This window comes from Lynx canadensis, chromosome A2 (assembly GCF_007474595.2).
Source record: "Lynx canadensis isolate LIC74 chromosome A2, mLynCan4.pri.v2, whole genome shotgun sequence".
Classification (NCBI taxonomy): domain Eukaryota; kingdom Metazoa; phylum Chordata; class Mammalia; order Carnivora; family Felidae; genus Lynx; species Lynx canadensis.
In genome coordinates, this window is record NC_044304.2 from 120,979,471 (window position 1) to 120,993,719 (window position 14,249).

The following is a 14,249-nucleotide window of genomic DNA, read 5'->3' on the forward strand; positions in this document are numbered from 1 at the left end:
AACGCTGAGAAATCATCCATACGCTCAATTCAGTAGGGACAGACAGCATGCTCATATCTAACAGCGCTGTAGATGTAAAGAATTTCCTATATATCATGAAGGGGTACAAATTCATTTCCACAAGCAAAGATTCAAATGGCTGATTCCCCTTCTGAATCAGAAATCATTGTTTCTTGTTATTTTTATGACAACCCAGCATTTCATTTAATTACATTTTACAGTGCTCACTCACTCACTCACTAGGCATTAATCATCATAATGTCTACCTGTGACAAAGTAAAATCCCAAACGAAAACAATAGTGAGAACTACCACCCAAACCACACTGAATAAAACCCAACACATACACTTTCTCTGGTACCAAAATTCACTAGCAGCTGTTGCCCGCGATTCTCAATGTTTCATGCTTATTTCAAAACAATTGAAACCAAAGCACAGTTTTTCTTACACGTATCTCTAAACAGAGCAGACAAGGGCGCCTTGGGTGGCTCAGTCAGTCGAGCATCTGACTCTTGATATGGACTCAGGTCATGATCCCAGGATCGTGCAATGGACGGAGCCCCACGTCAGGCTCCCCACTGAACATGGAGCCTGCCTGGGATTCTCTCCCTCTCTCTCTGCCCCTCTCCTGCACTCACACACTCTCTCTAAAAATTAAAAAAAAAAAATTAATGTCAAAAAACAGATAAACAGAGCAGATAATCACGTTCCATGCGTCACTACACCCCTCTCCTACCATGACCTATCCATCTTCCCTATCCAGTTTCAACATAAAACCTAGAATAACAGGTAAGAAAATCAATAAAGCTGCTAAGGAAACTGGCACTTGAAGAAGGTTTCACAAAACCAATCATTCCCCAAATAAAGTTTATTTTGAAAAGAATACAACATGGTCATATAAACTTAAGTAGGACATATCTAGCAATATTAATGAGTCAAATTATATTACAAGTGAGGTCACAGTTCATGTCTGATTATTCCCACGAATGGAAAGGGGTACAGGTGTAGCTAAACCAAAGGCAGATGCTTAAAAACGACCATAACCTATTTATATGCTTTCATTTCATGTTTGTGTCTAAAGATTTAGATGAGAATTTATGTGAACTCACATATAAAGAAATATGCTGCCCAAATAATCACAATTCTTTTTGCTTTGCCTGCTTTACCGGAGATAGCATCGCCAATAACGTCTATACAAGGTGCTACCACGTGACAAGCTCTCTCCTTCCCGACGAACACAGCATAAAGCTTTCTGTATTGCGGTTCGTAACTCCTCCGGGTTGAGGAAAATAGCAGTGACAATTTAAGAGTTTTTGACATATAGCTGATTTCATCAGAAAAAAGGTGTTATATATGTTCTTCTCAAGAACTTTATGGTCTGGTGAGGAAAATGTCAACAGATAAGTGGCAAAAGTAGCCTGTATATGATGCAATAATTGTTCATGACTCTCTAAAACAAAACAAAACAAAACAAAACAAAACAAAACAAAACAAAACAAAATTAAAAAACCTAGAGGTAAACAAGCATGAAAGGACTAAGAAACATGCCTGGATCTTCTCACAGGACAGGGTTTTTGAGGCAATTCAGTGCTAACCCCAAGACTATTCAATGAAACCAGAGCCTTTCCTAGATCAGGGGAAGAATTCAAAAGTACCTACAACAGCCAGTTCACCATCTTCAAAGGATAAGGAGCCAAAGATAAAAAAAACAGAGCTGACTGCTTTGAGAGCAAAGTGAAGAGAGAATTAGGTCCAATGAGTTCAAAGGGAAGTTTTGCTTTTTCACTAGTAGAGGGCAAAACAAACATACTGAACTTGGGGACTGCGATCTGTTTGCACAAGTTAGCTGTTGACCTCGGACAAAACAATCAATCTCTTTGAAGGATAATGTCCTCATCTATAAAACAGTTACATTAAGATCCACCAGTTTTTTTCCCCCCCACAGGGCTCAGAGCAATGAAAATCAAAGACAATGATGCACTTGAGATCACTTTGTAAATGATAAAGAACTATGCTTAGTAAATGGAGATTTGGGAGCTTTTTTAAAGGAAAAGGATAAAAGCCAATTTCAGGTAAAATTATAAAATCATCCATTTTTTTGACGCAGGAAAGATTTCTATCCAATAGTAGCGGCTGTGGATCCACGTCATTTTTTGATGAACGGAAATAGGAAATTTTCGATTGGCTTACTAATTTCTCTCATGATACAATGTTATTGTAGTATAATACATTAGTAATAGATTTTATTCATTAATAAACCAGGAAGGGTAATCTGCTAGACTTAAACATTGACTAGATACAACTCTCTACCTCAGCAACAATGTTTTGACCCGTTATTACAGAGAGCCAGACACATAAATAATTTGTCCAATTTCTCATTATAGATTATTAGTCACTAGGAACCAAACTTTATAAAACTTAAGTCCTGGGCAGAATGTTTCAATGTATACATATTTATAAGTTACTAACTTTGTTACTCACTTCAACCTTACACATCTCAGTAGAGCAGTAACTGGTTACAAGCCCAAATCAACAACCAGTTTCCTCTTTTCCTTAAGCACAGACTCAAAGGCAGTTACAGACCCACTGTTTCATTATAACATGAAAATAGTAAGCCTTGGGCTGTTGCAAAAGGTTTCTCAAATGTCAGTATCTAACTTGGAGAAAATAGAGGGAAGGAGAAATAGAGGGTGCCGATTTGTTGGGCATGCTTCTGGGTGCAATGTTTTAAAATTACAAGTAAGCAAGTAAACCATAAGGCTTCATATGTGAAAGTGGAAAATAGTTCAGCAGTCTTCCGTTCAAAGACAAATTAATTTTTTTCTTCCCAATAACTCACCAGAAAGAAATGGGCACTTAGGAATCTTAAGGGGTTTTTCAAATAATATTCAGAAAAAAAAAAAAAAAAAATATATATATATATATATATATAAAACCAGAACAGGAACAGCACATTATTTAAAAATAAGACCTTCTTTTAAAATGGTTGCCCTGTCTTTAAGGATGGATGCCATATAAAATGGGCAGATGTATCTTTATAACTCATCATGTTTATATGTAAATTCTCTGGCAGATATAAATCCATCTTTGTCTTCATCTTCTTTATCAAAAATATCCTCCACCAAAACATCATGATGACTTTCATTCACCACTGCACCATGCTTTTCAAACTCCTTCTTTAAATACACTTTAACCTACAAAATAATGGGTCTCATTAATAATTCTAATTCATAAGACACCCACACCAAGCCTGTTAATATCACAGAGTGGACTGGTAGTTTACTGGATTATATACAACAATGACCAACCAACTGCTTTACAATATATCATTGGATATATTTCCAATGACAGTAAAGGAAATTTTTTTTTCTCCTTAAAAACTGTTGCTATACTGCTCCAATATAGGCACAGAATATTGCTCAGAGGCAAAGATAAGGTTTATATCATCCAGTAGGGCACCTGGGTGGCTCACTTGGTTACACAGCCCAGTCTTATTTTGGCTCAGGTCATGGGATTGAGCCCAGAGTGGGGCTCTATACTGACAGCTCGGAGACCGGAGACCGCTTGGGATTCTTTCTCTCCCTCTCTCTCTGCCCCTCCCCCACTCACACTGTCTCTTTCAAAATAAATAAACTTAAAAAAAAAAAAAAGAAAAAGAAAAGCACCCAGTGAAAGGATACTACCTGCCCTTAATCTGAGTCTAAATAAAGCCAAGCATTTGAAAAACTGTAGTCTTTCATTCCATTGAATTATCCAGATCTCTAACTAGGGTCAGAATTCCAGGTACTTCTCTCTTAAAATCAGATTAAAGAATGGCATTTAAAAAATTTATTTACAATTTTTTTAATTTTTTAAATTCCAGTATAATTTACAGTGTTATACTAATTTCAGATGTACAATATAGTGAGTGATTCAACAAGTCTATACATTACTCAGTGCTCATCATGATAAGTGTGCTCTTAATCCCCTTCACCTATTTCACCCATTGCTCCCACTTGCCTCCCCTCTCCTAATGGCATTTTTTAATTTAAGTAAGTGTCTGGTAATAGTCCATGCTGTGGATCTGGCTATGACCATGCCTCATGACCTCCCAATCTCAGAAATTAAAGCAAAATCCAGCCTGATGAGTGCTTACACTAAAAATTTTCACTCTCATTCAGATATTTAAAGACATAAACAAAATCCTGTTCCCAATTACCCACTAGATTGACCATAATGCAGTTTAACCTGTATTTTCATTTTTAATCAGAGCTCTATTACTCCTTCTGTTAGATCAGTAATTTCAAGTCCTCCTTCCTGCCCCTATCGCCAATATACAAACATATGACATATTTATTTTTAAGATTAAGGAGATTTAATGAAGTTGTTAAAAAAAAAAAAAAGGATGATAAGGCCAGATGGATTAATGTAGAATATATCCCTAGGATATACTGTGAGAATAAAGCAAGATGTCAAATATTATGTACATCATGCTACTTTTTGTGTAAGAAAAGAGGAAACAGGAATATGCATTCATGTTTGCTTGTATTTGCATAAAGAAACACTGGAAAGATACATTAGAAGCTAATAAAACTGGATGCGGAAAGGGACAGATCACATAGACGAGGATGTGGGTGGGAGAAAAACTTTTTAATAAACACCTTTTTTAATTGGATTGATTTTTTTTTTAACGTTTATTTATTTTTGAGACAGAGAGAGACAGAGCATGAACGGGGGAGGGGCAGAGAGAGAGGGAGACACAGAATTGGAAGCAGGCTCCAGGCTCTGAGCCATCGGCCCAGAGCCCGACGCGGGGCTCGAACTCACGGACCGTGAGATTGTGACCTGAGCTTAAGTCGGACACTTAACCGACTGAGCCACCCAGGCGCCCCTGGATTGATTTTTTTTTTTAATGTGCTGTATATTTAAGGTTTTTTAATTTTTTTTTTTTCAACGTTTATTTATTTTTGGGACAGAGAGAGACAGAGCATGAACGGGGGAGGGGCAGAGAGAGAGGGAGACACAGAATCGGAAACAGGCTCCAGGCTCTGAGCCATCAGCCCAGAGCCCGACGCGGGGCTCGAACTCACGGATCGCGAGATCGTGACCTGGCTGAAGTCGGACGCTTAGTCGACTGCGCCACCCAGGCGCCCCTATTTAAGGTTTTTTAAATGAAAGGTTACTGAAATTTACCTTGGATAGAAAAAAGTCCTATGACTGGTAATAGTACAAGGTGTTATAAATTTAGTAGCTGTAGATCATGACCCTATGAGTTCATAATAAGTTCGCTTATTTAAGACTTAATCATTTCCTGGCCATTAGAATGAAATTGATCAAAACATAAAAAGGGACTTGATTTCTGACCAGCCAGGCCACAATGGAGAATATGGGCAGACAAAAAAAACTGAGTAGCTCTCTACCTCCAATCCTTTCCTCACAACAGCCAGACTAAGACAGGTGTGTGTAAAAATGGCTGCGAAAGCCTAAATGAATTACAGGGAGAAGACTTCTTCCTTTATCCTTACGCAAACACCAGAACTAAGAGGGGGCTGGGAAAGGTCTTCCGCTCTAGAAAATCCAGACCAGAGTCTCCTTTCTCCAGGTGCTACCCAGAACAAAAGAACCCAGCAGGTGGGCCGTTTGCTGCTAAATGCCAGGAAATTAAAACAAAGTGCATTTAACAGCCAGTTGACAGTTTTAAACAGAAACTGTGAACAGGAGATATTTCTCCAGACATCCACATTTCTTATATAGCAACTTCAAAATGGGAATTGTCTTAGCAAAATGACCTTTCAAAAACTCAGAAAGGGGGAAGGATACAGTAAACCTTAAACATGGTGGGGTAGGGGTGGGGGGAGAGGGAAGCAAAAGAACGAATGCTGTTGAGTCTCAATACATTTCTCTCCAAAACAATGATTTCCTATTTTTAAAAAAGCCAATATTCAAAGCATCAGTATTATAAGAAAACTTATAAACAATATTTTATCCAAAGAAAAATAAATTTTCTTTAGAAGTATATTTTTTAATAAGTGAGAAGACACAAGCAAACAAAGGAGTAAGAAGAAGGAAAGATCACCTCATCTTTAGAGAGTTTCCAGTCATCATTAAGATCCATTTCTTGGAATGACTCATGGGATCTTGGTCCATTTCGAATCTCCAAGAGATCAATGTTGAATATCAGTGTACTCTCTGGGGGAATTTTACCTGACATGAAGAGAGACGGAGGTTAACTTTTACTTAAACAATCCCAAAGTTTTGATGACAGGAAACTTATGACACTGAACAAAATATTCTTTTGATTGAATTAAATGAAGAGCCTTCCTAAGGCTATCACATATGATGTAAATTACTTGTAACTATATGTTACTCAAACAAATAGAATAGCAAAGGAATAATCCAAACTGGTAGATCAAAAGCAGTCTGTGTTTGGCTTTGCAATTACAAACTGTTTCGTGCACACAAACACACACATACATACAGATGTGCCTAATGGCCTGGTATTAAATTTCAACTATGATTAAGATATTGTATATTACATGTCAAGAATGACTTAAAGGGCTGTAGATAATTCAGAGTTAATTATAGTACAAGTGATTTAACTAACTTTGGGGGAGGGACGGTGTCACAAAAGTCCTGACCTAGATATACATAGAGTAGTAGCATTTCTACCACTAGGAGGCAGTATCTAACTGAGAGAGATCTGGTGTCCCAGGAGCCAGTATTAAAGCTTAAACTTGCCCCTCTTTAAGCCTATTTCCTCATTTATAGAATGCATTTATAAAATGCAGAATCTGTTGGGAAGATGAAGGAAAATAAAGCTATGCAAAGTATTTAGCATTCTGCTTCATAAATAGTAAGCTCTCGATGTATTACTAAAACATAGTTCTCTTATAAGCTTTAAAAACAATACAGAAAGGTTCAACAATTTCAGACTTGGGAAACACCTCCTCTGATATAGAACATATATATAATTATATACATATTCTGAAGAAATTTCATGTGAGAGAAGAAATTAAAACAAATTTCTGAGAAGGGAGATAAAAATCTTTTAAAACATGAAAAGAGCTCTATTAAAAGTCCCAGGGGCCTTTTCAAAAAAATACTTTCTGGGCAGTATGAACAATTTTTTTTTTTCAATTTGTTTCCTTATAACTGTATTTAACATAAAGGTCTGGGTAAACATTACAAATATTTCTTAGTCCCCCACCCCCCATCCAAATCCCACATATTTCTGTCAAAGAGCATTTGTTAAGTATTAAAGAGAACAAAACTTACACTCTGTGCCCAAGCTTACCATTCCAGATCTAGACAGAGAAGGGGCATGCACTAGGTCGTTGATAAAACTGGTGTCTTTCCAAAGGAGACATGCAAACGTGGTACCAAATGACTACAAAATTAGTGTTAAATACACATTAGCAGAATTAGTTTCATGGCTCTCAGTCTGGACGAAATGACTCAAATTTAGAACTCTGCTTGTCCTACAGTAAAATTGAGTTAAATATAGTATGGAGTAAGAGTAATGGATTAATTCTACATATACATTAAAGGTGAGGCAATAAAGATACAGCAGGAAGGTGATGAACATCAGAGAAACATTTTCTAGATACCTGATTTTCTTTCTCTAAAGAGATGATTATCATAATAATTGAATTTGGTTAGTAAATTCCATTCTATGCATAAGATTTATATAGCAAGTTCCATTTTAGAATATAATGTTGCAAGGGCACCTGGGTGGCTCAGTTGGTTAAGCATCTGACTTCGGCTCAGGTCAGGATCTCACAGCTCATGAGTTCGAGCCCTTCCTCGGGCTCTGTGCTGACAGCTCAGAGCCTAGAGCCTGCTTCATATTCTATGTCTCCCTCTCTCTCTGCCCCTCCCCCACTCATGCTGTCTCTGTCTCTCAAAAATAAATAAACATTAAAAAAAAAAGAATATAATGTTACACATATGGCATTTACTTTCTTCTCTGGAAACTGGGGTTAGGATTCTCACTTTGCAACTGGTTAAGTTTAGACCTAAGGATACTGTGAAGTCTGTTATTGCTACAGTATCAGAGTGGTTCCCTGTCTGGTTCTGGTGACTACTTAATAAATTTTTTTCTTCATTATGTAATACATGCCCATTGTAGAGAATTTGGAAGAGACAGAACCAGAAATAAAAATAATTCCGACCCATCCATTGTTATCATTCTTAATTATTTCCTTGTGATTCAATCTGTGTGTATATACTTTTTTCTAATACTTACTCTTGGATATAGTATAGCTTTATTTTCCACTCTTGTATATAACATTATATCTTACCCATTTGGATATAATTTTTTTAATCCTTGAAATGCCATTTTTTAATAACTGGGCCATATTTTAGTTAACCCTTCTCATTACACATTGAAGTTGATTTCAATATTTTTGCTGTTAGAAACAATGTAGTGGGGCACCTGAGTAGCTCAGTCGGTTGAGCTTCAGACTCTGGCTCGGGTCATGAACTTGCCCCGTTGAGTTTGAACCCCGCATGGGGCTCGCTGCTATCCGCACAGAGCCAACTTCACAGACTTCAGATCCTCTGTCCCTCTCTCTCTGCCCCTCCCCTGCTTGTACGCTCTCTCTCTCTCTCTCTCTCTCTCTCAAAAATAAACATTTTAAAACAATGTAGCAATGGACATGCCTGTCCACAAATATTTCTCCTGATACCTGATTATTCCCTTAGGTTAAATTAGAAAGGAAATATATCTTGTGCAGGAAACGTCATCTGGCCTCTTGTAAATAGCCCTTTGGAAAGCTGTGGCTCCCCACTCACACAGCAGGTGTACATCCTGGAACAAACTAGCACAAAGTCTCCTGGAATCAGCTAGCCTATTTGCTTCTATTTTATAACACTCATTTCATGTCACTCCATCAGATTTTATAAGTGAATTATAAAAACAGTTATAAAACAACTTTAACACAAGAATGAAAACAACCCCCCCCCCAAAAAAACCTTTGTTATAGAAAACTTCAGTTGTGAGCCCCCTGCAGCCCACATCTAAACCCCATTTAATACCTGAATAATCTATATTTCACATGTTCAACTCATCGAAACACTTATGTGGAATAATCTTTCTTTTTGGTGTTAAAATAAATTGATGAGTTTCAGCTGGGGAGGATGAAAACGTTCTGAAACTGGATAGTGGTGATGCTTGTACAACAGTGTGAATGTTCATAATGCCATTGAATCGTACGGTTAAAAGTGGTTAAAATAGGAACCATTATTTTGTAAGTATTGTGCCATAATTTTTTAAAAACCATTCTTTTGGTTAATATGGTGGTAAATTGTTAATGATAGAGTTAAAGGTTCCAGAACTTTGTATCAGTAGTTCAGTTGACCATTAAGATAGAATGGCTTTAATTTGGCCATCTCAAATGATAATCAAGACGCAATCATACTTAAAAAAATAAATAAATAAATAAATAGGGGCGCCTGGGTGGCGCAGTCGGTTAAGCGTCCGACTTCAGCCAGGTCTCGATCTCGCGGTCCGTGAGTTCGAGCCCCGCGTCGGGCTCTGGGCTGATGGCTCGGAGCCTGGAGCCTGTTTCCGATTCTGTGTCTCCCTCTCTCTCTGCCCCTCCCCCGTTCATGCTCTGTCTCTCTCTGTCCCAAAAATAAATAAACGTTGAAAAAAAAAAATTAAAAAAATAAATAAATAATACACATCTTCTACTTCTGGGGGAAAAATACATACTAGTTACGCTGACTTCTGTCTCCTAATCTAGAGAAGAACCCCAATGCTGTAGTAAAAATGCGAAATTGTTATTACCTTTTCCTTCTTTTCCATAGCCCAGGGCAGGAGGAATGGTGAGCTTTCTCTTCTCTCCTACACACATTCCCTTCAAGCCCTGGTCCCAACCTTTGAGAGCCTCCAGGATGCCCAAGGTAAACCAAATGGGCTGACCATTGTTATGTTTGTGACTACAATAGAAAGAAAACATATTAGAACTCTTTAGTAACTTTCTTTTTTTATTGATGTGGGAGCATTTTATTCTACCAATAAGTGATTCAGTTTGGGAATTAACAAAAACAGCTATACACATACACACAAAACCAGGTTAATTTTGTAATGATTTAATCCACTGCCCCTATTTCTTGATGCAAATTTCATACAATTGAATCAAGTAGAGAAGGGCAGAGGGAATAATAAAAACAGTTAATAATTATTTGAGATTTACTGTGTACCAGGTATTACCCCAAATTCTTTGCCTCTTTTAACTCTGTGAGAATGATCATATGAGGTAAGTACCATCATTTCCCCATTGTACAGAGGAGGAAACTGAGGTTAAATGTGCTGATATTTGATCTAACTCCAAAGTTCAAGGTCTTAACCACAGCGATGCTGTCCCAGGAATGTCATCCCGGGCAGAAGAGGGAGAAAATCATGGAAAATGGGTGAATTTGGGAAGAAAGAGAAGTTAAGGAGAAGTTACTGCCAAGACAAGTGGGTCCACACCCACATGGACACTGGAGAGTCAGGAGCACAGCATCTTCTAGTCTGCCTATAAGCCCTGCTGATGTACAGTCTCGCGATAGCTCTGTCAGGTGGAAACGGCAGCTCTTCAACCCGAACCCCACCTAGATGCTGCCTGCAGGCATTTTCTGTGGGGCTGTGCAGGGAAACCTGGGGGAGTTGTCCCTCAAGGACTGAGGAAGAAGGAAATGATCAAAATATCCTGGCTTAGGACCTGGAGAGAGGCCAGCCTAAGAAACCCAGCCTGCCAAGCTACTGGGGGGCCTGAGGGCTGAATAGCACGTGAGCCCCAGTTCGCTCCTTTTTGGTACATATGGAAAGTATTCTCAAGGATATTGTATAGGTGAGAATGAGAAATCACTCTACTAGGTTTCATGGACACCATGGTTAATTACTAAATCTAGGTAAAAGCCATTACCTCCTCTTTTCTTAATTTCCCCCTATGACTAAAGAAACAAATTGCCAACTGTAGAACACTTGGGAAGGCTGGAAAAGAATAAAGAAGGAAGAAAACAATCTGCCACCCAGTGCTGACTACAGTTTTGGTACATTTCTTGTCACAGCTGAAGGATTTAAGCTATTTACCACACAGGCTATTATTCTAGACATGGCAAACATGCTTTACAACAGATCACTTGATGGTACTGCTTCATAAAACTCAGGGTTAGCAGTTCCTGACCATTTACACTGAGGCCGCATGACAACGGTCCCCTCATCAGGTACCAGAACTTTATTTATCTTTTTAATGTTTATTTCTTTTGAGAGAGAGAGGGAGAGACAGAGTATGAGTGGGGGGGGGGGGCAGAAAGCAGAGGGAGACACAGAATCCGAAGCAGGCTCCAGGCTTTGAGCTGTCCGCACAGAGTCCAATGTGGGACCAAAACCCACAAACCCGCAAGATCATGACCTGAGCTGAAGTCAGACGTTTAACCGACTGAGCCACCCAGGCGCCCCCCTGCTTTTTTTTAATAGGTACTAGAACTTTAGTAGCAAACTGCTAAATAATATATGGCTACCACCAAAGGCCAATAGGTTTTTCATTCTGAGACCTGAAAGACATCAGGCTGTATCTAAAAGAGATCAGACTAAAAATAAAGATGCAGTTGAAAATTTTAAATGCAAACCTTAATCTTGTTTAACATCTACTGTGGCACTGGCCTTGTTGCTAAGAAGATGGAGCTGTTGAGAATTCTATGGCAAGCCACTGTTTCAGAAATTTTTGCAAAGGCTAACAGAGTTCAAAGAAGAACGCCATTCATTTCTCCAAAACCTGACAGACCAGGTCTGAATGCTCAATAAAGGCAGTTCATCGGAAAATGAGGTCTAGGATGGGCCACAAAGTTTCACTACTTTAGTTCATGCCATTTTCTCTACCTGGAATGTCCTCCTTGCCCCCATTCTCCGCCTGGAAGGAACCCTCCACCCATCTTTCAAGACCCATCTCAATTATGATCTCTGGGAAGTCTTTCTCTTACCCCACCCCCCAGAGCATCATTAATGCCAGACTCCATTATGCTTTGCAAACACTTTCAACACTCTGTACTACATAGCATGAGCTATTTACTTGTCGTCCTCCTTCCTGTAGATGATGTACTGCTGGAGGACAGGAGCCCACTCTTAAGTCACCTTTGCATCCTCAAGGCCTGACTTGTGATCACTCAATAAGGGTTTGTTAGATGGACAGATAAATGAATGGACAAGGATGGAGAAGCCAAAAAGTTTTAATCTCCCTAGTCTCAAACACAGGGCCTAACATAAAAGAAACGCTCAATAAATAATCTTGGAATGGAATGAAGAGAATCAATGCCTAATTAGAAATCGTTACCCTTGTAAAACATCCATGTTGCAATTTCTTTGTTCGTATAGAACAGAAATAATGATAGTGTAACCACCTGAAAATCATTCACTATAGTTATTGGATTAATCTTTCATGGCCATAACCATACCCATCAATGAAATCTTTGAATTTCTAGAAAGAAAAAAATAATGAAACAAATCATGGTACTATACCTTGACCAAAATGTCATTTGTACGAACAAAAATTAAACAGATCGATAGGCTAGCATTAGCATATCCTACAACAAGCAAATAAATGATTGTGTATTCTGCCCATGAAGTCCCTGTGAAAAATTTTAAGGAAATTTCACCTACACCAAATTCAAAATGGAATTGAGTCATTTTCCCTCGGGAATGGAGTTTGGGAAATGAAATTCCTTTACAGTTTTTTTCTACTTATTGCCTAATTACACACCTAGATACTTCTGCAATATGTCAAAGATTCTAGTTCTAATTTTTATAGTAAAAATTAACCTTTATCCTTACCACACGTTTCCAAGTTCCAAGGAACTTCAAAGGCACTGTTATTGTCTTTATTGTTTTTAAACAAATTGTTTGTCTTGATTGTCTTTAAACAATTTCCTTTCCCAAAGAAGGAAATAACAGATTTCAATTTTTCAAAAGAGAAGTGAAACCTGATACAGGCTACCTTTCCTGCCTGAGAGCTCGCACAGGTCGATGGGTTCTTCACTATTTTACCTGCGAGGTGTAATTACTTACGTGGAGTGAAATAAGGAGCCATCCTTTTCTAAGTAGCCTTCATAGTGGACCAACATCAAATCTCCCCCTTTGGTCTTGCGATGGCAGATGAACGGCTTCTGGAGCACCTCAATCTTCACTTCTGGTTCAGGGATCAGAGCCCCACTCAAAGAAGTGACCAACAACGTCAGCACTGCGTTCCACAAAAAAAGCCTCATGCTGCTGGCGCAGGAAAGTTCCTACAAAAACAGAGAAAGGGCCCCCGACCTCATAGAACTAAGAAAGTATTTGAAGGCTTCAAGACAACGGCCTTTGGCAAGTTCATGACTACCGCTTCCCAGCAGACGTGGCACACTTACTACGACAACTTTCCCACGTAATGCGAACCCGCCTCTAAAGCGTTAAACCCCAAACCCGGGCCTGACTGGCTCTCACAGGTTGGCTCTTGGGAACGATGGCTCCCCATTGGCTAGCAGTGCAGTCCGCCGGAGCCTCCCAAGCCAATGATGCTGCAATAATTACAGCTGGGCGGAGCCAGGACTTGGTCAGGCCGCGAAGCACAGGGAGGGGTCCTAGAGAAAGGCGGATTAAAGAATTCCACAACCTTGGACTTTGGGAGATCCCTGGGGAACGCAGCTAACCGGAAACTCCTCCGGCAGATTTACAGCTGTGAAGTTCCCCGGCTGAGCGTGCTGAGCCCCCAGGCTAAGTGAAAAGGTAGCGGTATCCGGAAAGGCCTGTTTACTCTTGCGCACTCTGAGAGGTTACTCCCCGCCCCTAGGAGTCCACAATCCTGTATTGTTACTTAACTTACAGTGTAAACGATAAAGGCTTAAATATTTCTGTAGGGTTCGCAAAGCGCATTCCCGTTGCGTAAACCTCACTACACTGCCAGTAAGGCAGGTTCTTTAATCCTATTTAAATGATAAATGTATCTGGGCAAGGAGAGGTTAAGGGTCCTGCTTAAAATTGTTCAGCCCCAAAGCATTTGAGCTCCGCCTTCAAACCCGGTCTTCTGATTCATTCTACAACACCGCGTAATGTTATGGCTGCTAACAGTTAATCTCTTAGTGACTTTAATGTAGAAGGTAAATAATAGCTTCTATCGAGGAGACGGACGTGCAGACCTCCACTTTATAGAAGAAACAGTAATCACAGTTACGAGTTACACTGGCTTATCTTAGCTTAAAATTATTAGCTTTACATTTTTCGCCTAATTTCAAAAGCAACACATGTTCATT

General features: G+C 39.1%; 1 protein-coding gene across 1 annotated transcript; it reads right to left on the reverse strand.

Moving 5' to 3' along the window:
- Positions 1–849: 849 nt before the first annotated feature.
- On the reverse strand, positions 850–13,424 carry FKBP14 (FKBP prolyl isomerase 14). Its single transcript, XM_030308172.1, has 4 exons — positions 13,030–13,424; positions 9,769–9,920; positions 6,055–6,182; positions 850–3,193 (listed from the first exon to the last, which is right to left on the reverse strand). Exons 1-4 carry the CDS (start codon positions 13,224–13,226, stop codon positions 3,035–3,037), a joined length of 636 nt encoding a protein of 211 aa, XP_030164032.1. The 5' UTR covers positions 13,227–13,424; the 3' UTR covers positions 850–3,034.
- Positions 13,425–14,249: the final 825 nt, after the last annotated feature.

Bases quoted from the DNA above. Each gene is read 5' to 3' on its own strand.
- FKBP14 (XM_030308172.1), bottom strand. From the start codon at position 13,226: ATGAGGCTTTTTTTGTGGAACGCAGTGCTGACGTTGTTGGTCACTTCT. The intron at 9,921-13,029 runs GTAAGTAATTAC...TTTCTATTGTAG, and splicing joins GGCTCCTTATTTCACTCCAC to TCACAAACATAACAATGGTC. The intron at 6,183-9,768 runs GTAATAACAATT...TCTTCATGTCAG, and splicing joins CTATGGAAAAGAAGGAAAAG to GTAAAATTCCCCCAGAGAGT.